This window comes from Lepus europaeus, chromosome 3 (assembly GCF_033115175.1).
Source record: "Lepus europaeus isolate LE1 chromosome 3, mLepTim1.pri, whole genome shotgun sequence".
Taxonomy (NCBI): Eukaryota; Metazoa; Chordata; class Mammalia; order Lagomorpha; family Leporidae; genus Lepus; species Lepus europaeus.
The window spans coordinates 55,798,112-55,825,777 of NC_084829.1; the positions used below are offsets into that span (position 1 = coordinate 55,798,112).

At 36.8% G+C, this 27,666-nt stretch overlaps 1 protein-coding gene across 1 annotated transcript in view; it reads left to right on the forward strand.

Moving 5' to 3' along the window:
- The first annotated feature begins 703 nt into the window (after positions 1-703).
- The window catches only part of GFRAL (GDNF family receptor alpha like), a 52,448-nt gene continuing 25,485 nt past the window's right edge, over positions 704-27,666 (forward strand). The window contains exons 1-5 of the mRNA XM_062187217.1: positions 704-902; positions 4,279-4,431; positions 18,784-18,840; positions 19,644-19,974; positions 26,952-27,202. Coding sequence (XP_062043201.1) covers positions 704-902; positions 4,279-4,431; positions 18,784-18,840; positions 19,644-19,974; positions 26,952-27,202 — 991 coding nt within the window. The remainder of the gene's footprint in view (positions 903-4,278; positions 4,432-18,783; positions 18,841-19,643; positions 19,975-26,951; positions 27,203-27,666) is intronic.

Below are 27,666 nucleotides of genomic sequence, written 5' to 3' on the forward strand. Positions count from 1 at the left end.
CGAAGCCAGGAAGGAGCCAGGTGCTTCTCCTGGTCTCCCATGCAGTCACAGATAGCTATTATCTCTGCCTGAGTGTTCCAGACACACTTTCAGACTATAGCATCTTTAACATTGTTCACATCATCACCACTCTTGGTTGAACCATACTACTTCACCAACAATGACTCAAATCTTGTATTTATGATAGATTTCTTTTCTATTTTTAATCTCTGCTCACCCATATCCATTCTTGCATAGTTCATTGACTCTCACTTTGAGTATTTGACTAATTCACTACTCAATCAGTCTGCTTCCTATTCCATCTCATTTAGATAGGCAGGTGCAGGGCCCAAGGACCTGGGCCATCCTCCACTGCACTCCCGGGCCACAGCAGAGAGCTGGACTGGAAGAGGAGCAGCTGGGACAGAATCCGGTGCCCTGACCAGGACTAGAACCCGATGTGCCAGCACCGCAGGCCTATTGAGCCGTGGCACCAGCCCCTGAGAAATATTTTAAAGAGTAATTTCTATGGAGCAATATTCATAAAATTATGTTGAAAAAGTTATGTTGAAGAATGAATAATGAGTAAGTAGTGAGAAAGGGGGAACAATTACAACATTCAGACCTCTATCTAAGGGGAAGGTTAAAATTCATTTCAATCTTATAATAATTTTATCATGTTTTCTTGTCCATAATTCTGCTCTTTATCATTAACAACTCAGGTATGGGAGGAAATGGCTGCCAAACTGGAATACTGCAAACTTGTTTTGCTGTTTTTGTTATACAAGCTATGGGGCTAAGGTTGGAAAATGAACCTACTTCCCAATTCAATGATTGTACACTTTTAAGAGAGAAATGCCTAAGTGATGTGGATGGATGTGAACAAACATGGAGAATAATGGAAGATGCCTGCAATGCTTCAGGTAAAACAAGTTGCTAAAATAAACTCTCAAATACTTTTTTTCCTGAATTAAAAGTGGGTTTTGATATTTTCTTTCAATACCTTAAGGTCAAAATTACTTTTGCAATAAAAACCTTGCTCACACTTGTTGTTTCAATGGTTCACATTTAATCATTTATTAGTGAATTTAATTAGAAAAGGATATTCAATACTAATGAAAACTGATGTAATAACATTGAAGACAATTTTCTGAAAATTTTAGATTATTATCTCACCATGTATCATATTTCATGCATACTTCTAAGAACCACAGCAATTATGTTTCAAGTAAGATGTTATTTTGCATATATGTTAATATAATGATGATAAAATAGAAAAACATTCAGGATAATTGCTATCTTTCTCACATGATATTGCACATTTTATGTTTTTGCAACATATATACTATTTTCCATTCCAACTGTGTCACAAACAAAACATATTTTTGCTTTTAACTTGTCCTACCTTCTAAACATTTGAGGGGAGGTTACTGAGAGAGAGAATTGAAGATTAGAAAGTGACTAGTATTTGCCTAAGAAGAAAAAAACTATTTCTTGGGTATTCAAGGATCTCAATAAATATTAAATGAAAAAATACAGTAAGCTTTCCTTTACTAAAAATAGATATACTAAACTGATTATTCTCATATAGTAGAACATTTCTTTCATATTATTATGCCAGAGTACTCAAAAATAGTACACTAACATAATGAAAAATTGTCTTGCATTTTGAATATTACGATAATCTACAAATCCAATAAACTTTCTGGATATTCAGTTACAGAAACCAGAAGGGAAAATAAAAATCTTTTCTTCCATGACTCATAATTTCTCCATTCGCTTCATGAAGAGTAAATTCTGTACTGATCATGACCCCTACCTATCTTCATGAGATTCCTTTACCACCCAAAAGGTGTAAGGTGGGGTATATTGGGTTAAGAAGCAAAAATTGTGGTTCTAAAAATGCCAATGTGCACAATGACCACCAGTGAGCTCCTAGTCAACAACATAACCTCAATGGATCACAAAGGGCGTGGGGAAGGTGGAGACAATTCCTTCTCTTCTACATATTTAAGGAAGTCCATGGATATTCACACTCCAGGGAGCGGGAAAGGGGAGGGTTGTGGGTGGGAGGGAAGTTTTGAGAGGGGGAAGCCATTGTAACCCATGAGCTGTACTTTGGAAATTTATATTCATTAAATAAAAGTTAAAAAAAAAAAAGATATATAGTTCAACATTAATATCAGTGTTCAAGAAAAACAGTTTCAAAGTTGTAATTTGCTCAAGTAACACAGTAATTGTACTTGTTGAGTATTGTGAATAGTGGTGAATTCAGTCTGTAAATATAAAATTGCGCCTTTACAAAAACTGATGAAGTGAGGAGACAGGGGGAGAGAGGAATATTGGGGGAGAGAATGGGAGTGAGGGAAATATGATTGTCTTGGAATTGTACTTATATGATGCATAAGATCTGTTCTCTTTATATTAATAAAATTTTTTTAAAATAAAACATTTTAAATGTTACCTACAAAAAAAGATGGAACAGAGGATGAAAAAAATCTATTTGTTTTGATAACCAGATACCTTATTACACTATAAGGCAATATAAAATTTGTTCTTAGAACATCTCATTTAGTGTGTCATGAATTATAACTTATTTATGTATTTCAAAATAGAAATAGCAAAACATCTATTATAAATTAAAATATTTGCATAGTTATTCTGTATATGAAGTTGAAATATTCTCAAATGCACGAATGAAATGAACTCAAGAAATTCTACTCAGAATAACTAATAAAAGAAATTCTCAGGTAGAAGGATATGGCTTTTTAAATTAAAGCAGAAAATAAAATATTGATAATTATAAAAAACGCATTAATTTAGTCAATAATACTTATTGAATACTCTGTGGTTGCCATAATCACTCAGTTTCTTATAATAAATAAAAAGTTAGAGGCCGGCGTAGTGTAACGAGTAAAGCCGCCACCTGCAGTGCCGGCATCCCATATGGGCGCTGCTTCATGTCCCGGCTGCTACACTTCCAATCTAGCCTGGGAAAGCAGTAGAAGATGGCCCAAGTCCTTGGGCCCCTGCACCCACATGGGAGACCTGGAGGAAGCTCCTGGCTCCTGGCTTTGGATTGGCATAGCTCTGGCCGTTGCAGCCATCTGGGGAGTGAACCAGCAGATGGAAGACTTCTCTCTCTGTAAAATTCTGACTTTCAAGTAATGAAATAAACCTTTAAAAAATAATAAATTTAAATCACCTGCATATTTCTTAATAAAATCTTAGAATGACATGGGAAATAAACTAGCAACTTAACACAAATAGCTGAGCAATTTAGGTAAGCAGGCAAAACAGCTAAGACTACAAAACATTTTGGTCACCTTGTGCAAGGACAGCTTTGAGTATTACTGAACTAAAATTGGCATTCTGTATGAGAACAAAGTTATTTTAAAATACAAAAAGTTTTAATATATTTTAGTAAGTGTCTTCTTGCAAAATATAGTAAAAATAAATGTGTTGCTTAAAACATTACTTATATGGACATCTTGTAGGAATTTCAGATTATCTTTCTTTTTTTAAGATTTATTTATATAAAAGGCAGAGAGAGAGAGAGACAGAGAGAGAAATCGTGATCTTCCATCTGCTGGTTCACTGCCAAGATGGCCACAACAGCTAGGGCTGGGACAGACCAAAGCCAGGAGCCAGAAACTTCTTCTGGGTCTCCTACATGGGTGCTGGGGCCATCTTCTATTGCTTTCCCAGGCCATAGCAGAGAGTTGGATCTGAAGTGGAGCAGGGACCGGCAATATGGCATAGCTGGTAAAGCCACCACCTGCAGTACCGACATCCAAAATAGGCGCCAGTTTGAGTACCAGCTGCTCCACTTCCAATCCAAGTTCTCTGCTATGGCCTCGGAAAGCTGTAGAAGATGACCCAAACCCTTGGACCCCTGCACCCATGTGAGAAACTCAGAAGAAGCTCCTGGCTCCTGACTTTGGATAGGCATAACTCCGGCCATTGCAGCCATCTGGGAAGTGAACCAGTGGGCGAAAGACTTCTCTCTCTCTGTCTCTGCCTCTGCCTCCACATCTGCCTCTCTGTAACTCTGCCTTTCAAATAAATAAATAAATCTTAAAAAAAAAGAGAAAGAGAAGTGGAGCATCCTGGACTTGAATGTCACTCATATGGGATGACAGTATTATAGGTGGAGGCTTAACCTTCTACACCACTGTGCTGGCCCAAATAATCTTTATATAGTAATTAATTACAGAGATTAATATGATAATTCTTGAAGAGACTAAGAAATTATATTGAAATTAATATCTGGATTACTATATATTTGTTGTATTCCAGGTGACCCCTGCAAGATGAGAAATTCATCACACTGTGTTCTGAGTATCCACTCCTTAGTGGAAAGCAATTTACAATTTATGCAGTGTCTCTGCACTGATGACTTCTATTGTACTGTGAAAAAATTGTTTGGGAAAAAATGCATCAATAAATCAGGTAATATTTTGTAATGTGGAAAGTTTACAGTCAGAAAAGAGAAAATTACAATTCCAAAATCAACCAAATCTGCGTAGTTTGGTTAACTCATTTTTTGTAAATTGGTTAATAGTTGAGGTGACAGAGTTCTATTCACCTTGAATCTCAGTAACTACAGGACATATTTCTGCAATTGCCAGCCAAAATCTCCGACTGTTTGAATCATTGGGATTTATTGTGTTTATTGTAGATGTTGGCAATACCTAGATAATAGCAGACAAATAAATACAATCTCTAATGTTATGGAATTCAGAATCTCCCAGCAGAGACAAAAATATAATAAATTACCTATCACATATTGCCTTTGTATAGGGGCATTTAATCTGACTGACACAGCAATAATGGTAAACAAAATAGTCTGCATGTTCCCTTGAGGATACCCAAAGACTTTCTGAAAGATTACACAGTTTTAAAGCTAACGATTTTCAGGTCCTTATTGATCCTATATATGCTCTCTGAAAAGTGATCAGCCTGGGAATGCATCTGTTTTAATGTACTTTTTAATTCTCTTCACAATCATCCTTCTTCCACTTATTAGGCTGAGGAAATTCTTTTCTATTTTCTAGCTTACTTAGAGATTTCTAAAAATCAAGAACAGATAACTGGATGTTTAATTTTGCAATATTTGACTATCAAAATGGTTATGATTTTAAAATTTAATTATTGGACTTTTAATGTTGATCCAGTCCTTTCATGCCAAGGTGAACTCCTGCTCATCGTATTCTTTTCACAGATTGTCAGTTTCAAATTGATAATGTTATTTTGATACATCATTGCTCACTCAGGATATTGTTGGGTTCTCTTAGGTAGATTTTGTTGACCTTTTAAAATTGATTGTAGTGTCTTTCTACCTCTCCTCTATTCTAGAACAGTCAGTGTACAAACAATTGATATCATATCTTCCTTAAATGATTGATTTAGTCAGTGAAGATACCTAGACCATTTTTCTTTGAAAGTTATAAAAATGTAAACTCTGTGTGTATGTTATAGGAATAGTCCAGTTACCTATTTAATCTTGAGTGAATGTGAGTAGTTTTTGTCTTCCATTTGCTGGATTTATGTTGAATTTTTTTTTTTTTGACAGATAGAGTTAGACAGTGAGAGAGAGACAGTGAGAAAGGTCTTCCTTCCATTGGTTCACTCCCAAAATGGCCACTAAGGCCGGTGCTGCGCCGATCTGAAGCCAGGAGCTAGGTGCCTCTTCCTGGTCTCCCATGTGGGTGCAGGGGCCCAAGCACTTGGGCCATCCTCCACTGCACTCCTTGGCCACAGCAGAGAGCTGGACTGGAAGAGGAGCAGCTGGGACTAGAACCTGGCACCCATATGGGATGCCAGCGCCACAAGGCGGAGGATTAACCAAGTGAACCAGGGCGCCGGCCCCAGCTGGATTTATGTTGAATTTTTACTTTTAATTTCCTTTTTCTTTCTTTGGTTTCTGCATTCCCACTAAATTTGCTCCTAATATTCCCTAATTGTTATTTTGAATGTCTAAGAGTTATAATTCTGCCTTTACTTTTATTTAGATGCTCTCTTTCTTTCTCATTTGATCTTCATTCTTTACTTTTTCTGTGTGTCATTAGTAATAAAAAAGATCTAAATTTAAAAAGGAATTTAGTACTATTCATTTCCTTCTTAGTTCTGTAGATTTTATCTAATTCAGAATGTACCCCTTCCCCATTTGACTTCCTGTTATGATTTATTTAGAAAGTTAATTTCCAAATAATTTGTATCTCCTAGATACCTCACTTAATGATTAGATCAATATAAACAGAGAACATATTTTGTCTGATCTTGATTCTATTTTTTTAAAGATTTATTTATTTACTTGAAAGGCAGAGATTTAGAGAGAGAAGGAGAGACAGAGAAAGAGAGCTTCCATCCTCTGGTTCACTCCCCAACTGGCCATGATGGCCTGGCTTGGCCAGATTGAAGCCGGGAGCCAGGAACACCATCTGTATCTCCCTTGTGGGTGCATGGGCTCAAATATTCGGGCCGTTTTTTACTGCTTTCCCAGGTGCATTAGCAGGGAACTGTACCAGAAGCGGAGCAGCCAAGACTCGAACTGTTTCTCATATGAGATGCTGGCATTGCAGATGGTGGTTTAACCTTCAGTGTCACAATGTTGGCCCCTGATCTCTATTCTTACTCAAAATAATTCCCAAATATCACCTTACAATGTGATACAAGGAATATGATATAAACACACAACATATAAAAAGTACTTTAAGTTGTAGAGGAAGAAATAACGGTGACTCAGAAGGCTTCACAGAAGAATTGATGGACCTGGGCCCTTTAAAGTGAGTTAACTTCATTAAGAAAGTAAAACAAATGAGATGTTTTAAAGGAGGAAATAAAATAAAGCAGAATACATTTGGTAAGCAACAAGTTCTTTGTTAAGCTAGACTGAGAATGGAAAAGCACTAGGAGATGATGCCAGGAAGAAACCAGATGTTTAAGAAAAGAAGAAAAGCTAACTCACATTCCCTTCTAAAGTGATTAGGATTTAAACTGTTGTTAAAAAGAGATATTATGCATTCTAAACAGAGAAATGCAGAATCAGCTTTCAAATGAGGTCACAGTATTGTAGAGGATGGAATGGAAGAAATAGAAAGATGAAGGCAAGGGATTTCAGTTAAAACAAATCAAAATAATTGGATGGGAGTTGATGCATTCCTTAACTGAAAATTATAAGGGGAAAATATATTTAAAGTATATTGATAATTTATAATCAATAGGAATCGGTAAACAGTTGATGTGAAGAGTAAAATGAAATGTGTTAGGCATGTAAGCAAGTTGTTGGCCTGAGATAAAGGTATTGATGTATCATGAGACAAGAAATAAAGAAGGAAGCATAGGATTAGGGACAGGACTCATGTGCTGAGAGCCCAAGTGACGGCCAGAGAGTCTTACTGATTCTTCGTTTCCTGCAGTGGCTGTGGCTGAAACCACTAGCTGGGGTTGCAATCCAGGTCCTCCCCGTGAGTGGCAAGAATCCAATTACCAGAGCCATAAACTGCTACCCCTCAAGGTCTGCATTTTCAGGAGACTAGAGTCAAGAGCCAGAGTCAGAAAACAAACACAAGCACCCCAATAGGGGTGTGGGTATGTTAAGTGCAAGGCCAGACACTTGAACAAAACACCTTCCCCCAATGAATTGTGTTTTGGAAATCTTATATATGAGATAAATTTTGGAACATTCTGGTTAGATATGTTAGTATTTTGTTTGAAGTTTCTTATGATAAAAAAAAAATTAAATTGTTTAGAAAAAGAGGGAACATGCCCCATCTAGTTGACAATTGAAAGCAGGGTTGCTGAGGAGAGAAATTTAAATGTATAGGTTTTGGAGTCAAAGGTTTGTAAGTTATAAAAACATAAGGAGGACAAAATTGGCCAATGATATAAAGTGACAAGAAAAGTGTTTTTCGGGCCAGCATTTGGCCTAATGTTTAAGATATTGGTTAAGAAGCCTGGGTTCCTGTGCATCCTGACTCTAGCTTTTTACCAGTAGAGTGATGGAGGCTGAAGTACTTGTGCCCCTGCCATATGTGTGAGGGACCTCAGTTCCCAATTCCCACCTTGGGCACAGCCAAGCCCTAGCCCTTGGGGAATGAATCAGTGTATGGGAACTCTTTGTCAATTTCTCCCCCTCCCCAATCTCTCAAATTAAAAAAATAAATAAATAAATCAAAATAATGTCAGTATCTAGTTGAAGAATGGCAGGAGCCAGGGTGGGGAAGCTAAATAAAATGATATTTTTGAAGTCAATGAGGGGACAACAAAGAAGATAGTCAACAATTAAAAAGATAAGAAATCAAATAGGATAACAACATTAGTGTGTTGATTAGCAGATCTAGTAGTTTCAGATTGAAATTGAAGTAGGCTGATGTAAATATGTTAAAATAATTGTTAAAATATTGTTGAATTTTGTTTTAAGCCAGTAAGACAATTTTTTTGAAGGTTTTGTTTATTTATTTGAGAGGTAGAGTTACAGACAGAGAGAGGGAGAGGCAGAGACAGGTCTTCCATCTGCTGGTTCACTCCCCAAATGGCCCCCATGTCCACAGCTGGTCTGTTCAGAAGCCAGGAGCTGGGAGCCTCTTCCTGGTGTTCCACATGGGTGCAGGGGCCCAAGTACTTGGGCTATCTTTTACTGCTTTCCTAGGCTATAGGAGAAAGCTGGATAGGAAGAGGAGCAGCCAGGACTAGAACCAGCTCCCATCTGGGATGCTGATGCCGCAGGAGGGGGATTAACCCACTGCGCCACAGCACCATCCTGACAATTTTTATCTCAATATCCATCCAATTATACCAGGTTTTGACAAAATATTGTTAAGAGTCAACAAGGATTTACAAATTTTGAAGTTAAACTGAAACTGGTTCACAAACTAAAGTTGATTTTTCCACAACAGAAATTTATGAAATGCTACCATGTGGTAATATTTATAAACTAGGCAAACAAAAACTTTATAGTAAATTAGAGTTTCATAAGTACAAAATCAAGAGCAGAAAGCCCAAATTATATCACAAGTGCACTTCAAAATGGTGGATCTCAACAGTTTCCTAGGTCTACAAAGAACATTTGGCTGATGTCTTGTAACAAAGATTTCTTACAATTAAAATCTTACCATTCCTTCTATCTCAACTGTAGCATCCTTCACAAAACCTTGGATCATCCATCAGCATATCTATTTCTCTTTTACCTTCTTAAAATGCTCCCCAGCATGTATAGTCATACACTGTTCTAAGAAAATCAGGTTCTGGGGCTGCTGCTGTGACATGACAGCCATAGCTGTGGTCTGAAGTGCCAGCATAAGATATGGACATTGTTTCAAGTCCCGGTTGCTCCAAGGTTGCTCCAATTCAGTTCCAACTCCCTGCTCTTGTGCCTGTAAAAGCAGCAGAAGATGGTCCAAGTGCTTGGGCCTCTGCACCCATGTGGGAGACTGGATGAAGCTCCTGGATTCTGACTTCTGCCTAGCCTGGCCCTGGCAGTTAAAGCCATTTGGATAGTGAACCAGTGGATGGAAGATCTCTCTCCCTCTCTCTCTCTCTTTCCTGCTCTCTCTGTAGTTCTTTCAAATAAAATGAATAAATCTTAAGAAAACAGGGTTTGACATCTGTTTCTATTTTTTTAAAAGTGTTTATTTGAAAGACAGAGTGACAGAGAGATGCAGAGAGAAAAAGATCTTCCATCTGGTATTTCACTCCTTAAATGGCTACGATGGCCAGAACTGGGCCAAGATGAAACCAGGAGCCTGGAACTACATCTGTGTCTCCCACTTAGGCAGGATAGGCCCAAGTACTTGGGCCATCTTCTGGTGCCTTCACAGGCACATTATCCGGGGAACACACCTGGAGTGGAGAAGCCAGGACTTGAACCAGTGTTTTGATATGGGTTGCCGACAGAAGCAGTGGCTTGGTGCATTGTGCCAGAACACCGGCCCCTATTTTTTTAAAAAGTTTTTTTTTTTTTTTAAAAAAAACTTATTTATTTGAGAGGTAGAGTTACAGACAGTGAGAGGGAGAGGGAGAAGGAGAGGGAGAGGGAGAGGGAGAGAGAGAGAAAGGTTTTCCACCCACTGGTTCACTCCACAAATGGCCACAATGGACTGGAGCTGAGGCGATCTGAAGCCAGGAGCCAGGAGCTTCCTCCAGGTCTCCCATGTGGGTGCAGGGGCCCAAGTGCTTGGGCCATCTTCTACTGCTTTCCTATGCCATAGCAGGGAGCTGGATAGGAAGAGAAGCAGCAGGGACTAGAAGCAGTGCCCATATAGGATGTCGGCACTGCAGGTGGAGGATTAACCTACTGCAGCAGGGGCCTCTGGCCCCTATTTTCTTATGCATATGCTAAACTAGCCAACATTGTGCCCAACATAATCTATAAATATGTAGCATAAATGTTTTAATTAATTAAAAAGTTTAAGCTTCTCATCATTTTGAAATTTATAAAATGCTTATTATTCAATTAATGTGTAAACATTGTGTGAACCTGCAGGGTATAAAGATGGATAACAGAGTCTCTGTTCTTTGTTAAGTGAAAACAGAGATTGACATTTAACCCAATTAGTTAATGTAGTCTGACTTACTTCTGATGTATTCACTTCCAGTTTATACATGTATATGCTATAAAATAGGCAGATATTTAGGAAGATTTGCAGTGTGTTCCAACACATATAACTATTAATGAAAAGGAGCTTATTATATGAAAACAACACTCTTTTACATACATCTTCATCTAAGTCTGAACATACAAACTGGCTATTAAGGATACAAGAGGCGGTCTCTGTTCTAGATGAGGAGCCTAATTTATATAATTATATTAATTAATTGTGAGGTGCTATTTGAGAAATATTACATTAGTATATGTCTCAAAATGTATGCACACCAGAGGCTGTAACCCTGAATAACGTTTGTATGGGTGCCATAGGTGTTTGTGAGTCAACATTTCCACATTGTTTAATTATATTTTCTTCATCTGGCAAAAATACGAGGCATTTAAAAAAGCTAAAGTATAGGTAACATTCATTTAAGAAATCTTTTAAATTAAAAAAAAATAAAAGGATACTCTAGAAAAAAGAAGCATTATTTTGGCTGCAGAAAGATTATTAAGGTCAAGGTGGTTTTCATTGCTCAGGTTTTATTGGAGTGCCCCACAGGAAGACAAAATATTTTATAATTAGACTGTAGAACTCTGAAAGCCTAAGTTAAGCTTACCTGGAGTCACGTTTAAGATGGTTTTCTTATCTTCTTTCTGTAAAGTTTATATAATTCTGGTCTTATTGGCTCTCTTATTGGGCTTATCACTTATTAGGCTTATCGGCAATATAACACAAAGGGGTGAAAACTGGTACTTGCATGTGAAAAAAAATCTTTACTATGTATAAAATGCAGACATAAATGTATGTCTATGAAATCAAGGTTTTTAGGAGAAGAAAGGAGAATTAGGAAAAATAACTGTCTAATAAAACTTCTTAAGGGGGATATTATTTTAAAGGTTGATAACACTTTAGTAAAGGTACAATTCCAGGAAAACATGACACTTCATAAAAATTTACATAAGTAATGAATTAGCTTATAAATATTTTAAACTAAGCATAATTTCGGTCAATCATTATCACAATATAATAAAAAGATAAAAGTAAATGATGTGGATAAAACATCACTAAAGGAAATTGATCATTAATATTATGCAGCTATAGAAACTAAATTATCAGTGTTTTATATTTCAATTTTTAAAAATTCAACATCACTTATCATGATTGTCTTGAAATATTTCAATGGTTTTTGATAGTTGGAATATTTATAAACGATATCTATGCACTTTTGAATAGTTATTTTAAAAATCACAAGTAAATGAATTTATTTAATTTTTCATCATTCTTATACTTTACCTATGGAAGAATCAGCCCTGTACTCTGACTTGCTTTCACAATCAAATGTCACACAATGGTTCCACCAGAAAGACCTATCATTAATGGCTGAAAAGAAGAGAGACTGTGTCATAGCAGCACATGCCTGCTTGGAATCTGAACACTGTACTGTATTGTATGAGAATTTCAAGAAAACCTGTGGGAGAGAAACAGAACTTTGCAAAACACTTGATGGGAGCCAATTGTGTACAACATTAAGAGAAAATCTGAAAGAAACAATTTTGGGAAATTGTCAATGCAGTGACCCTTCAAAAACAGATTGCATTAAAATTTGGAAAAGTTTATTTGAAGATGTCTGTATACAGGATACTCAAATTAATCAAGTTGCAGCATTCGGTGAAGACTATGAAGATGGATTCAATCAGGACATTGTTGCAGGTTGGTATTCAAATAAATTCAGGAACACTAAGTATAATCACATATATGAGTTAACTAGAGAATATTTAGTTTATAATTTCAACTCTGCACTTCTAGCTGTGTTTCTCCTAGGAAATTAAAATTAAAACACATAGTACAATAACCATATCTCAACGAGATTACCAAGAAAGAATCATAGTGTCTTCAGTGTTTGGCATAATGTTTATTTCATTCATTCATTCATTCATTGAACAAATACTTCTGAGCCATTTACAATATCAAAGTTCTGTGCTATAAAACTAAAAACAACAAAATATTTCTTCACTGAAATAATTAAAAGAGCAAATAAAGTGGCACATTTATTTATTTTGAGCACCAATCACGTCCTTCCTATACCATGTTCTAATCCGTGGGGATAAAGAAGTAACCACAACAACAAAAATCACTATGCTGTAGGAACTGACATTGTAATTGAAGAATGTATAGAGTCAATTTATTTGGATACAAAGTCTAAGGTAGAAGCTTCCCTGCAGAAAATGTTTTGGGGTGGGCACTTAGGGACAAAAGCTACAAAGAACACAGGATTAGTTGAAGGGACAAACTGAAATGATGTAAAATGGCCACAAAAAATGTAGTTGTTTTCAGAGAAAACTTTGGACCAGGGATGTCCTTCGAGGCACCTCTCTTTGAATCAAAATCCTTACTCATATAGGCCAGCGATGAATATGAGCTGATCCATGGCCAAGTATGAAACCTGATATGACAACTTTCTTTTTAAGAAGGAAATGCCTAGAAAAGGACCAGTGTGAACCATTACCTAACAATACCCAATGCAATTGGGGGAATTGAGGCCCTGTATGACCATGAGGGCCTAGCTCACTACTAAGAATCCCCCTGGTAATGTAGACCCTTAACAGGATAAATACTATTATATCTATATCTATATCTATATCTATATCTATATCTATATCTATGTCTATATCTATATCTATTTGTTCTAAACATCAGTGGGTGCTAAAAAAGGTAAAATAGGTGAGGATAAGGAAGTCTGGTTGGGTGGATTTTAATTTTAATAGGATGGTCAGAATTGCTGTGAAAAATTAATATCTAGGTAACAATTAAAAGAGAGAAGGGCATGAGCCATGTGGAAAGCTGCAGAAAGGATATATGAGGCAGAAAAGAGAGCAAATTAAAAGTCCTGAGCTAAGAATATGAGTTGAGTTTTGAGGAACAGCAAAGAAGACAGTGTAGCTGGGGCTGAACAAGCAAGAGCAAGCAAGTGGCATAGCAGATGAAATAATAAATATTACAGGGTGTGAGTCCTATAAAACTCTGTAGGTAATTTCAAAGGCTTTGGCTCTTACTCCTTGGTAGATTAAACTACTGAGGGATTTTGGTCATGGGTTGATCAAGGTCTGTGGGTTATAGGTTAATTCTGGAATTTTTAGTGACAACTGACAGAAGATAATCAAAGGCCCCAGTAGGAAGACCAGTTAGGGGCTTCTAGAAAAATATGCAATAAAAAGATAATGGATGCATACATATATGATGGCTGATAGAACATTGTAGAAGATGTGAGAATCTGGATATAGTTTGATATTAGTGGATCATATGGGAATGCAAGAAAAAGAAAGGAACTAAGGTTGACTTCATAGTTTTTATCCAAAGAAATTATAAAGATGGAATTGCTAATATAAGGATGTGGCTGCCATTATTTTCATTAACAATGTAGAAACAACTCCTGAAAGAGGATTTAGTGAAGGAGATGGAGCAGGTTAAGAGTCAGATTCGTGTATTTGATGTCAATATACTCATTGGTGGGCCAGCACCATGGCTCACTTGGTTAATCCGCCTGCAGCACTGGCATCCCATATGGGTGCTGGGTTCTAGTCCTGGTTGCTCCTGGAGGAATGCCCCAGTGCTTGGGCCCCTGCAACCACATGGGAGACCAGGAAGAAGCACCTGGCTCCTGGCTTCAGATCGGAGCAGTGCCGGCCATAGTGGCCATTTGGGGAGTGAACCAACGGAAGGAAGACCTTTCTCTCTGTCTTTCTCTCTCTCTCACTGTCTATAACTCTACCTGTCAAATAAAAAATAAAATAAAATAAAATAAAAAGAATGGTTTCCATGGAGTGGTAAACTTGACGGCAAAATCTGAGGTGGAGTTTGGAGTTTGAACATCTGCTCATGGGTTGTTTGAGGCCTGCAACATCATTTGATCTGGCCCTCCAAAGGCAACTGCAGGCAGCACTCAAAATTCAATAAATCTGTAGCAGGCTGATTTTTAAGTTGATAATTTTGTATGGCCTGTGGATGTTGTTATGAATATGCAAATAACTGTTGGCAGAAAAAAAAGTCCCCCAGGTAAATAGGAGGAGGGAAACTGTAGCTAGAAAACAGACCTGTCTTTAAAAGAAGTATGCTTTAGAAAAGAGAGAAACAGAGCAATACCTGGAAAAAGAAAAAGGATAAGAGGGGTGTTTATTTTAAGACAGGAAGAGTATGCCGATAGGAGTGTTTTAGATAGGGTGGTAAAAATTGATTATGAAGGGATTAAATAGTGAATGATATCCAGCTGGTGCTCTTAGACACATGTTTATTGAGTGATTTTGAATGTTCATCTATTAGAAGTGTGATACAGGCAGGAGAGAGTCTCCAACTTCAGAAGGCAATTCAAAGATTGGGAGGAAATGTAAAAATGAGTGTTCTGAGGTATATACACAACTGAAGGTCAGAAGGATGGGAAGTTCTTGGAAGGCAATTGTAGGATAATTAACATTTTTAAAAAATGAATTAAATTGGAAGCAGAAGTTCAAGATGTTGGCTCTAGAATACGATCACTGGCGGGGCCTGGTATAGAGTGAGGTAAAAATCAGAGGAGCTTTAGTGAAGGAATGCTGAAGCAGGGGTGGGAGACGGGATTTCCAATGGACATGAACATAACTTGTCACACTGGCAAAATTGAAAGTGGGGGGGAAATATTGAGACAGTTGAAATATGATGAATATCAGAGCAAGACTAAGGCTCGTATTTGACAAGAGCATAGAAAGAAGTACAGTGAGACAGCATAAAATTCTGACGAGAAAGGTTTTTTAAGGATAGATAATGTTCTTGGAGCTGCAAAGCTAACAAGGCAGATGAAAACTACTGCTAATGCAAACATGATTTTTTTTATATGGAAAATGAGAATATCCAAACTGCAAGAGTTTTATATATGGAAATAAGGTTGGGAAAAAGCCAGGCTCTTTTCTTCTTTCTTCCATGAGTGACCCTTTCTTTTTGTTTTTAAAGGTTTATTTATTTAAGAGAGTTACAGAGAGGAAGAGGCAGAGAGAGAGAGAGAGAGAGAGAGAGAGAGAGAGAGAAAGTCTTCCATCCACTGGTTTACTCCCCAATTAGCTGCATCGGAGCTGTGCAAATCTGAAGAAAGGAGCCAGGAGCTTCTTCTGGGTCTTCTGTGCAGGTGGAAGGGCCCAAGGACTTGTGCCATCTTCTACTTCTTTTTCAGACCATAGCAGATGTCTGGATTGGAAGTGGAGCAGCCAAGAATAGAACTGGTGCCCATATGGGATGCCAGCACTGCAGGTGGAGGCTTTACCCACTATGCCCCAGCACCGGCCCCAGGCTGACCCTTTTAATGTTACTTTTATGATCTTTAGGTCTTGAACATTGGAGCATGTGCCCTGAGGAAGAAATATTCTATTGTATTGAATTTGATCATTTTATAGAAATGTTTTTATTAGCACCTTATAAATATATTTTTATCAATTTAGAATTAAATGAAAATATTTACATGAATTTAGTTTCTGGTTCTGTTATGTTAAGGCAGAGGGGATATAGGGAAGTTATTCTGACTTTAAGATATTTTATTATAGTATAAGACCCTAGAGTATATTGAAGGAACACTGTATATTTTTAAGCATTTTTTTTTATGATTTTATGACTCACACATAAGTCTGAATAGTACACACTTCTATTTATTCACAGCGCTTATTGTATTTAGAGTGCTGGTAATTAAGCTAGAGTTAAAAATACACTCTTTACATATATATATTATATAAGAAATTAGCATTTCATGTATAGAAAATTTATTGTTTGGGCTGGTGCTGTGGTGCAACAGTTTAAGCCTCTGTGTGCAGTGCTGGCATCCCATATAAGTGCCGATTGAGTACTGGTTGCTCCATTTGTAATCCAGCTCCCTGCTAACGCGCCTGGGAAAAGAGTGGAAGATGGCCCAAATCTTTGGGCCCCTATAACCATGTGGGAGACCCACAAGAAGCTCTTGGCTCCTGGCTTCAGTCTGGCCCAGCCCTGGCCATTGCAGTCATTTAGGGGAGTGAACCAGAAGCTGGAAGATTTTCTCTCTCTCTCTCTCTCTCTCTCTCTCTCTGGTGTGTGTGTGAGTGCATGTGCATGTCTCCTTCTCTCTCTCTAACTCTGCTTTCAAATGAATAAACAAATCTTCAAACATTATTGTAAAATATTTCTCATATTATAGAAAATAACATACCACCCAAGATAGAATTAATTTCCCAACACTAAAAATATTTTGTGTGTGAATAATAATTACTCAGGTAGTAAGTAGATTGGTATTTTCTGGCTACTATTTTATTTATTTATTTATTTTTGACAGGCAGAGTTAGACAGTTAGAGAGAGAGACAGAGAGAAAGGTCTTCCTTCTGTTGGTTCATCCCCCAAATGGCCGCAACAGCAGGTGGGCTGCGCCAATCTGAAGCCAGGAGCCAGGTGCTTCCTCCTGCTCTCCCATGCGGGTACTGGGCCCAAGGACTTGTGCCATCCTTCACTGCCTTCCCGGGCCACAGCAGAGAGCTGGACTGGAGGAGGAGCAACCAGGACAGAATCCGGCGCCCCAACCGGGACTAGAACCCGGGGTACCAGCGCTGCAGGCGGAGGATTAGCCTAGTGAGCTGCAGCGCTGGCCTCTCTGGCTACTATTAACAAAATAGTAGATTCTGGGTAGCTTTGTCACAGTTCTGGAGGCTGAAAGTATTGCAACAATGTTCAGCGGGGTCTGTTCCTGGTGAGGCTTCTCTCTTACACATTTCTAGATAGCTAGCTGCCTTCTAATTATGTCCTTCTATGGCCCCTCCTTGGTGTGTGATTCAGGGCTGTGGAGAAGAGAGGCAGAGAGAGTGCTCTCCAATATTTCTGCTTATAAGGCCACTAATCCTCTCACTTGAGAGCCACTTACTTAGCCTCCATTATTTAGAGATGCCATCTCCAAGGGCACCCCTACTAGGAATTAGATCTTCAACATGTGCATTTTGGAGGGCATGAACTTTTGGCCCATCATGTTGAATGAAAGCAGTGAGTATTTGTGTCTCAAGGATATCTTCTTAAGTTGTCTTTCATCAGTGGCACAGCCTCACCCATCAGTCCCAATGCAGAGATAATTAATCTGTAACAGAATGGTTAGTGTACACTTCAGACTTTTGGGTCTAGTGCAAAAGCCATTTTATTAAATTAGAATTTCTTCTGCTGTGGTTTAAATGCACAGAAATAAGAACACTTGTCTTCATCAAACAAACAGGAGAATGGATTCAAGAAGAAATGACTGAGTTGAGACTTGATCAATAGACAAATGAAGAACCATGTTTTACTAGAACAATTAGAGTAATACAAGGATTCTGAAAAGTTTGTGATACATTGGGGAATAAGAAGAATTTTCCTGTGAATGTATCATCAATTATGTGCAATACACTGGTGGGCAAAAAATATGAAGAGGTATCCTGGATAGGGCCAAAGTGAATTATGAAAGAACATTTACATTACAACAAAAGTTAATCTTAATAGACAATCACAAAATTTAACTTACACTTTAAATGAAAATCTGGCCATACTATTTCCCTACTCTGTGCATACAGCTATCTGTGCTCCTTTTATTTTATGTTGGCTTGACTTTACTTATCTATGCTTCCTGCCAGGCTATGGGGAACTTAGCCAAAAGGACCACAGATTTCCATCCTTAGTATGTCAAGTGGTGCATAACAAAGACTCAACAAATGCTTCTTGAATCAAAGGTGTTCAAATTAGATTGCCATTGAGTCCACCAGCATTGATAAGATTTTCTAATTCTATAATTATAATTCCTAAGAACTCAGACAAAAATACAATCAGAGGAGAAATAGTCTTCAAATTGAATTCTGATCTAATTGGTATGTTCCTAGGATAGGACAGTTTTGCTGTTGTTCTGACAATATTCCATCTATTCTCCATGAAAGACAGTCTTTGTTTACTTCAAAGCACATGGTGCGGATGATAGCATTTGTTTAAATCTTCAAGTAACGGAATCTACCAAGCAGTGATCTTCAACTCACCTGAATGATTTTTCAGAGGTTTAGTTTTCTTCATCTGTACCTCACTAATTTTGAAAATCAAGGACTAAATTAGCATTTCATGAACTTTTAAGTATTTTTGCTTGATTCTCCTTTCATAAATGTAATACATATTCTCCTTGGAAATTTAGAAAATTGTGCAATAATAATTTATCTTTTTCCATTCTAGATAACATGAAAGAGGATAATGAACTGAAGTGGAATCTAACGACACTCTCCTATCATGGTAATGTATAAATTATTATTTTATCTGCACTGTGAATACTAGATAATATAACTTATTTAAAGTGTAATTGCCAGTTTCTAAAATATGTGCGAGTTCTTAAAAAATTATTTTGCTTACTAGTTTTAATACAACAAGATGCAACAGAATTATTACATTTCTTCCATTGATGACATTCAAACCGTTTTGCCCATTCATCAATTATTTCTGGATGTACTTGTGAATATAACCATATACTAGGTCCTAAGTAAAATTCATGCCAATTTTGATCATATAAATTAAACACTTTAGGACCAACTGGTTTTGAATATGCATGCAGTGGTGAGGGGAGGACATTTACATATATCTGTTTTTCAGTGTAAACATGTTTATATACAGGAATAATAATGTGGAGATCCTACCACCATAAGAAATAGTGCAATAGAATTAGAATCTTTTTAACTTGAGCCAATGAACTTCCCATTCATAAACTATATAGTTCAAATGTAATTTCTGGAGATTTATTGTTTACATTTGAGAAATTTGAACTCAGAAATTTTTCTTCCCTTTCAATTTTGGCCTTACACACTTCCCATCACCCTGGGTCACAATATATATTCAGTTTAGAAGAAAGATGATTCAAATACCACACTACTTAGGTCTCAGCAAACTCAAACTTACTCTTAAAAAAGGGAGAAATGTTTTCCAGAAATAGCAGATTGGTACATCATTATACTTTGCTCCCAGACTTCTTAGAGTATTTTGCAGTTTTGTATGTACAGCTTTGTGTTGGCTTTTCTACGACCAAAGCATATCATTGCTTTCAGGATTCGAAGGGATCCCATCCTGTTTGGAAGTGACAGAGGCGTGTGTAGGAGATGTGGTCTGTAATGCACATTTGGCCCTTTACCTTAAAGCTTGCTCAGCAAATGGAATTCTGTGTGATGTGAAACACTGCCAAACAGCCATAAGGTTCTTCTATCAAAATATGCCTTTTAACATTGCCCAGATGTTGGCTTTTTGTGACTGTGCTCAATCTGATATACCTTGTCAGCAGTCCAAAGAAGCTCTTCACAGCAAGCCATGTGCAGTGAACATAGTTCCACCCCCTTCTTGCCTCAATGTAATTCACAGCTGCCGAAATGATGAATTATGCAGGTGAGTAGAACACGCATACCTTACTTTCTTATTTCTGCACCTTATTTGTTATAGTCCAGTTCTAACACTTGATCTCATTACCTTAGCTACAGTTCCCACCATCATCCAACATGGTGTAAATAAAACCAGACAAATCATAATTTCAAATCTGTGTTACATGTGTAGTGTGCTTTTTGAAATTCAAATGCAGAGTAAGATTTTGGAATACAGAAATTCAGCTTGTCAAGATGTGATAGCCATGAAATAGCATTGTTAAAATTATATATTTGAGTTGGAATAATGAATTGGTTCATGTGTTTGACTTATATACCGGTTTCTTGCTTGTTTGTGTTTTGGTGTGATTTTGTAAGCTTGTTATCCATTGTAGAATTTTGGAAAAGTGAGTCTACAAACTTCAAAATAAATTCTTTTTGTATTAGGCTGGACACCAGGAAGAAGAAAGTAGCTTGAGCAAAATTTGGACATCTCCAGCACACACATAAGCCATGATGTAGAATGTGACCATCCTTCTCTCCCTAGCCTCATACCGTTGTTTATTGGGATAATATTAGTTATTTATTTCTTGAGTAGAAACAATATATTATGCACCTACTACTATTCTAGGTATCAGCGAAGAAGAGACACAAATGTCTTTCCAGTAGAGCTTAAATTCTTGTAGGCAGAGACAGATTATAAATAAGGGAAAGCGAATATGATATTATATAGGAACAAATGCTCCGGAGATTAAGAAAAACAGCAGAATAAAGGGCATTGTGAATGGGCTGAAAAAGTTTCAGCTCAAAGTGTGGTCCCATTAGGAAACATTTTACTCTGCTTGAAGAAGCCAGGGAATGGGCCTTTCTCTGTAAGTATTTGAGGGAGGAAATACCAAGCAAATGGACCACCCTCAGTGTTAAGGAAGAAATGTGCTCTGCATGTTATAAAAGTTGAGAGAGTAGGGTGTGCAAAGGGTAGAGCAATAGGAGGTGAGGTTAAAGATGTAACTGCATGAAGTTCAGGCAGGCATAGATCACTTAGGGCCTAGAGGGACATTTCAAGGACTAAGGCTTTTACTCCAACCAAAAAGGAAGATTTTGAACAGAGTTATGAATGATCTGGCTCTTTTGTTAGAACTTTCACTCTGGCTGCCAGCTGAAAGCAGATTGTACCTGTGCAGGTAATCACTCTTAGGAAACATAAATTTATTCTAACATACTTACCTTTTCTTTTTCTCACTGAGCTCTCAATAGCACATTTTTTGTTGTTTATTCAAGATGAATTTATCTTCTGTGCAGTCAAAAATTGGACAAGTGTATGAAGATGCAGGAAAAATGAGAATGTTGAGTGCACTGGATAAGTCAAGACTATTTGTAACGTTGATAATTTAATGTTGAAGGAGCTTTAACAACCAGCATTAAAATGATGTAATTTTTAGATTCATCTTTGCACTGTTTCGAGTAAACCTCATTAATTTGTCTTCCCAGTACATGTATACTGTTTTACGTCATTTTATTTAAATGAAAGAAATTTCATATATATCCAATTCATTTCAAGATCAACATAAAAAATTAGAATGGAGGAGAGGCTCAGTGTGTGATAGCTCAGAGATTGGTCACCTTATTTTAACCACTGGCAAAAGACTGAAAAACATAATGATATCAACTTCCTGGAGGTTCTTGGCAAACTGCTTTCTTTCAGCTTTTTTCACTGTCTCCACTCTATTATTCTCAGTATTCTAAATTGCACAGTAGTTCCAGATCTTGTAAACATTTGTCGAAGATAATTGCTTCCCTGTAATGTACATTCTATGAGATAAAAGGTAAAGATCTAGGCAGAGTGCTAGAGTACTGACATATTGCTTCAAGTTAACATATAAGATGTCAAGATTCTCAAGAAAATTTAATTCAAGGGTCTGTCATGTCAATGTGTATCCATTATCTTAAGGCTTATTAATTATGTTTCTTGAATGAATAATAAAAGCAGTGAAAAAATAATTTTATAATTCAATCTGGATTTTTCAAACTCATTTATCATGTCAGAAATCATTTCTAGAGAAATATTGTATCTAATTGCTTCTAAGATGCATTTCATTACATATTTTAACATCACTGAGATATTTGGAATGAATCTTAAGGTCAACAACAAGGAAACATTTGTCATAGTTTAATACCAACAAGTGTTTTTAGTTGTACATAAAATATTACCTCCTAAAATTAGTGAAATGAGGTAGACATGTTTGATTATGCTGCTTGTCTCATGTCCCAAATAGATTCTATCTGTCATCTACCCATAACAATTAAGCTGAATAATATGTTAACCACCCAAGGGTAGGCGACAACATATTTTTAAAGCAATTCCTGTGAAAAAAATTCCAGATGTTTCCACAGATGGGTACCTATGTTTGTCTGATTCTAGAGCCAGTATCATTGATGTACTACTCTGTTACATTGAAGTAATTTGCACTCAACTTTCATAGCATGATATTTCTAAGCTTCCATATGAAATAAAAAATTAAAAAGAAAAACACTTAAGTGGCAAGTAGCGGAATATATGGAATATACTACTACAGTTCTTGTGACTCCCTCTAATAGATCCTGAAGTTGGCACACTAGCATTAACCTCCCCGTGGTATCAATACCTTCTCACATTGACTTAAACAAAGTTGGTGATTTTCTTCAACAAGAATTCCTAGGATTAACCACCTCTGTAAGTTGTTTGATGTAGAGACTGATACAAGATAAATACTCAAAAGACATCATCTTGAGCCGGAGCCACGGCTCAATAGGCTAATCCTCCACCTGTGGCATCGGCATACCGGGTTCTAGTCCCGATTGGGGCGCCAGATCTGTCCCAGTTGCCCCTCTTCTAGGCCAGCTCTGCTATGGCCCGGGAGTGCAATGGAGAATGGCCCAAGTCCTTGGGCCCTGCACCCGCATGGGAGACCAGGAGGGGCACCTGGCTCCTGGCTTCAGGATGCTGCGCCGGCCGCGGCAGCCATTGGAGGGTGAACCAACGGCAAAAGGAAGACCTTTCTCTCTGTCTCTCTCTCTCTCACTGTCCTCTCTGCCTGTCAAAAAAAAAAAAAAAAAGACATCATCTTCTATCTCTCTACATTTCAATAATGTCCACTTAATTTTTATACTTCAATGTACATGCACACATATTTTCTTATGGAATTTCCATCTTTCTTTCTTTTTTTTTCCATTTATTAAACTTTTATTTAATGAATATAAATTTCCAAAGTACAGCTTATGGGTTACAATGGCTTCCCCCCTCCCATAACTTCCCTCCCGCCCGCAACCCTCCCCTTTCCCGCTCCCTCTCCCCTTCCATTCACATCAAGATTCATTTTCAATTCTCTTTATATACAGAAGATCAGTTTAGTATATATTAGGTAAAGATTTCAACAGTTTGCCCCATATAGCAACACAAAGTGAAAAAAACTACCGTTGGAGTACTAGTTATAGCTTTAAATAACAGTGTATAGCACATTAAAGACAGAGATCCTACATAATATTTTTTTAAAATTAATTAATTTTCTATGCCATTTCCAATTTAACACCAGGTTTTTTTTTTTTCATTTCCAATTATCTTTATATACAGAAGATCAATTCAGTATATAATTAGTAAAGACCTCATCAGTTTGTACCCACACAGAAACACAAAGTATAAAATACTGTTTCAGTACTAGTTATAGCATCACTTCACATTAGACAACACATTAAGGACAGATCCCACATGGGGTGTAAGTACATAGTGACTCCTGTTGCTGACTTAACAATTTGACACTCCTGTTCATAGCGTCAGTAATCTCCCTAATTCAAAGAGTAATGATGGTGTATCTTCAATTTCCTTTCAGCATGTGCAAATATTGTAAGGCCGCCACAAAAAAAACACCAAACACTGGAGTTAAGGGAAAAGTTTATTGTTGGGTGGAGGAAACCTGACAGGCCAGAGGGAGAGGCCAAGAGAGCAAGAGAGAGAACACATGTGTAGGAAGCAGGGCCTGTTATAGTCCTGCAGGGGGTATGAAGTGGGAGCAGTGAATCCCATTAGGGTAGGGGTGGAGCTCACACTTGTGGTTGGGCCATTTGGTCACCTGACTTCTAGCCAGTCAGACTGGGCTTAGGACTGAAGCTTACTGTGCAAGTTGGCAATGGGGGCCAAAGCCTAAGATGGCATCCAGGGCTTAATGGCATCATCTTACTAATAAATGGTCCTTTATTGAATGCTTCATGGAGGTGATGGAAATATGCAGTATTAGTAATTAATGAGAAAAGAAAAATCTTCTCATTTTCTTAATCAAATTTTGCCTTAGGGGGATTTCTAGTACTCATATTAAATAATCTTGATATAATACAGATGAAAAAAGTCTTAAAATGGAAAACTGCTTTTGTCAGGATGTTAGGCCCTTTATCACATACCTTTTTTTTTTTTTTTCCAAAAAAAAAAAAAAGCCTGTCTGTACATGGGCAAAGCCAAATATTTATGTTTGAAAATACAATTTCTGCATCTGTCCCAATTTGAGACTACTTTACTTTTTGAAAAGATCAGATCAATTTTTTTTTCCAATACAACCCTGGGAGGTGAGATTATATATAATCAATCATAAAAGTTAAGAAATTAGAATATATTATATTTTCATATGAATGAATTACAGAAAGTAATGAAATATACTTCTTAAAAGTTTGATAGTTTTTGAAAGGAAATCTCTATAACATATTTATTTTAAGTGGTAAGGACTATTTACAAAGTGAGGCTGTACATTAGGTAAAAATGCAAATATAATAGAACCCATCTGCAGAAACTTTTCTTTATACACCTTTATACACTCTTACCTTTTTCAATGGAAAGAGAATTTAATCATAAAAATAAAAACAAAATATTCAATTGTTTTCAAAAACATTTAATTTTCTTAAACATGAAATTGTATGAGTAAATGAGAAAATACAAACTGTCAACAAGGATAAAGAAAGCATTTGTACCTTAAAATGTTTCAAACACAAAATAAAATTGTTATAATTTTTGTCATATTTAAAACATTTGAAGTTCAAATATTTAGTTCCTAGTATTTCAAGGCTTTCTATTTTTGTTTTACCATTTTGTGCTAATTTATTAATTTACTTCCTTTTTATTTAAAACATAGAGAGAGACAGAGAGACAAACAGAGATCTTCCACCCATTATTTCACTTCCCAAGTGCCCACAATAGCAAGCACTAGGCCAGGATGAAACCAAGAACTAGAATCCACGCCAGGTAACCAACACAGGTGTCAAGGGCACAAATATTTGAGCCATTGTCCGCTGCTCCCCAGGGTGCTCATTAGCGGAATCCAGATCCGAAATGGAGGAGCCAGAATTCATGGCAGAGACTCAAATATGGGATGCAGGTATCAAAGTAGTGTATTAGCCACTATGCCAAACACCAGCCCAGCATTTTATTTTCAATTAATATTCTGTAGTTCATTATTTGAAATAATTGCATGATATTCCCAAAAGAAATGAATTATACAGCAGATAAATCATGCACATTAAATTTAGTAAAACCTATATTTTTAGAATAAGCTGCATTTAGTTACAGATGTTTCTATCAGCCTCCCAAATGACAATCAGTACTTTCAAAATCTACATTCAGTCTACAACTTACATATAACCCTTAATTGCACTAAAGTGACATATTTCTTCTTCTGGTCTTAGAATTACATGTTTAAGAATTTTGCAGTATTCCCTTGTACAAATTCAATATATGCTAATTAATTTTCACCATTCTACTAAATAACTGATCCTTTAAAATGAGTTAAATATGAGAGTTTTTGAGCCAGTATCATGGTGCAGCCAGTTAAAAATGCCACCTTGACACCATCATCCCATATAAACCCTGGTTCAAATCCTGGCTGCTGCAATACCAATCCAGCTTGCTGCTAATGTGCCTAGGAAAGCAGATAAAGATGGCTAGAGTGCTTGGGCCCCTGCCACCCATATGGGAGATCTAGAGTCTAGGCTCCTGGCTTTGGCCTGGTCCAATTTTGGTGGTCATTTGTGTAACGAACCTGTGGATGGAAGATCTGTCTTTGTCTCCCTCTCTGTAACTCCACCTTTCAAATAAGAAATCTTTAAAAATATGAGATTTTGAAAACTGTGTGGCTTTGGATTTTTTAGTAGAATGTTGTCGTGTGGGCAAATAAACTTGTATCAAATATTGTATACCCTGAGATATTTCACAGATGCTGGACGGCAACCTATTCAATAGAGAGGACAAAAAATCACTATAGGTGATAAATTAAAGTTAGAAGGTTAATATCCTTTGTTCCATTAAGAAATATATCTTGTCACTGAGAAAGTTTAAAACTGAAATTATTATACATTATCCAGACTTTTATTCAAAGTTATTGCAGCATGAATCAAATGCATACTTAGAAAACTTATGAATGGATGTAATTCAAATGCATTATATTGGCCATTAAATACATCATAAATGTCCCTTTACATTAGCTGTTGCTACCAGAGAACCTAGAAAACCTGTGAATTCTAATTATCTATTTTAGAAATATTGAAAAACGTACCATACCTCCCATCCTGTGGAATCCTTGCTTGAAAGACCAAATGCCATTTTTGAAATCAGTTGGTATGAGACAATGTCCAAATGATAGCCACAAAACTGCATTCAGCTTCAAGAAAGTCACTAATAAATCTCTCAAGTATTTCACACTGCAAATCATCACCCATTGAAATAAAATCAGTAATGAAGGAAACTCCATCCAGGGAATCCCAAATTTACTCTCTTTCACCACAGAGACACTAATTCACAAGATTCCTCTAATTTTTTTTTTTTTTTGGCCACACTTCCTATTGGAAGCATGTTTACATGTACAAACTTGGTTTTCAACAACATGCTGGCATCCAGGAGGCATTTTGTTTTATGTCAGTGTTTTATTAAGTAAGGGACCATCACATGTTAATATAAATTTTCACTGTTCTATATTTTTACTCTTTTCCCAGGAGACACTACAGAACATTTCAAACAAAATGCTGGAAGCTTGTAACTGCCAAGTGCCACGATGATGAGACCTGTATTAGCACCTTAAGCAAAAAGGATTTCATTTGTTCCGGAAGTGATGACTGTCAAGCAGCTTACCTCGGAACCCTTGGGACAGTCCTTCAAGCACAATGCACCTGTAGGACCATTACACAAGCTGAAGAAGCTTTGTGCAAGATTTTCCAGCACATGCTGCATAGAAAATCATGTTTCAGTAAGTTCCCCAAATAAAACTTCTCCCTCTCAATAGATGATAAGTGATAGGTGATAGATAGATGATAGATAGGTAGATAGAGATATGATAGATATGTGTGTGTATATATACCTGTTTTTTACTATCCAGTACAAAATGATAATCTAACGCAAGGATGATTTTGTATTTACTATTCCATTTTAAGATTTACTTTCTGATTATGTTCTGTGCATTTACAATTTTTGAAAAAGTTACTTTATTTCTGACTTTTATGATAGATTATAATCACATATTTAGTGGCTTTGATATCAACAGTATACAGGTTATTTATCCATCTGATCACTGGATGTATCAGGTATTTATTGCTAAGTAACACAAATTGCTAAGTAAAACAAACGAGTTAAAACAATAGTGATTTATTTGTGAATATTCCGTTGGACAAAGCAAATCACATGGTGCACTTCAGAGTCAGTATGGGTGAAGAC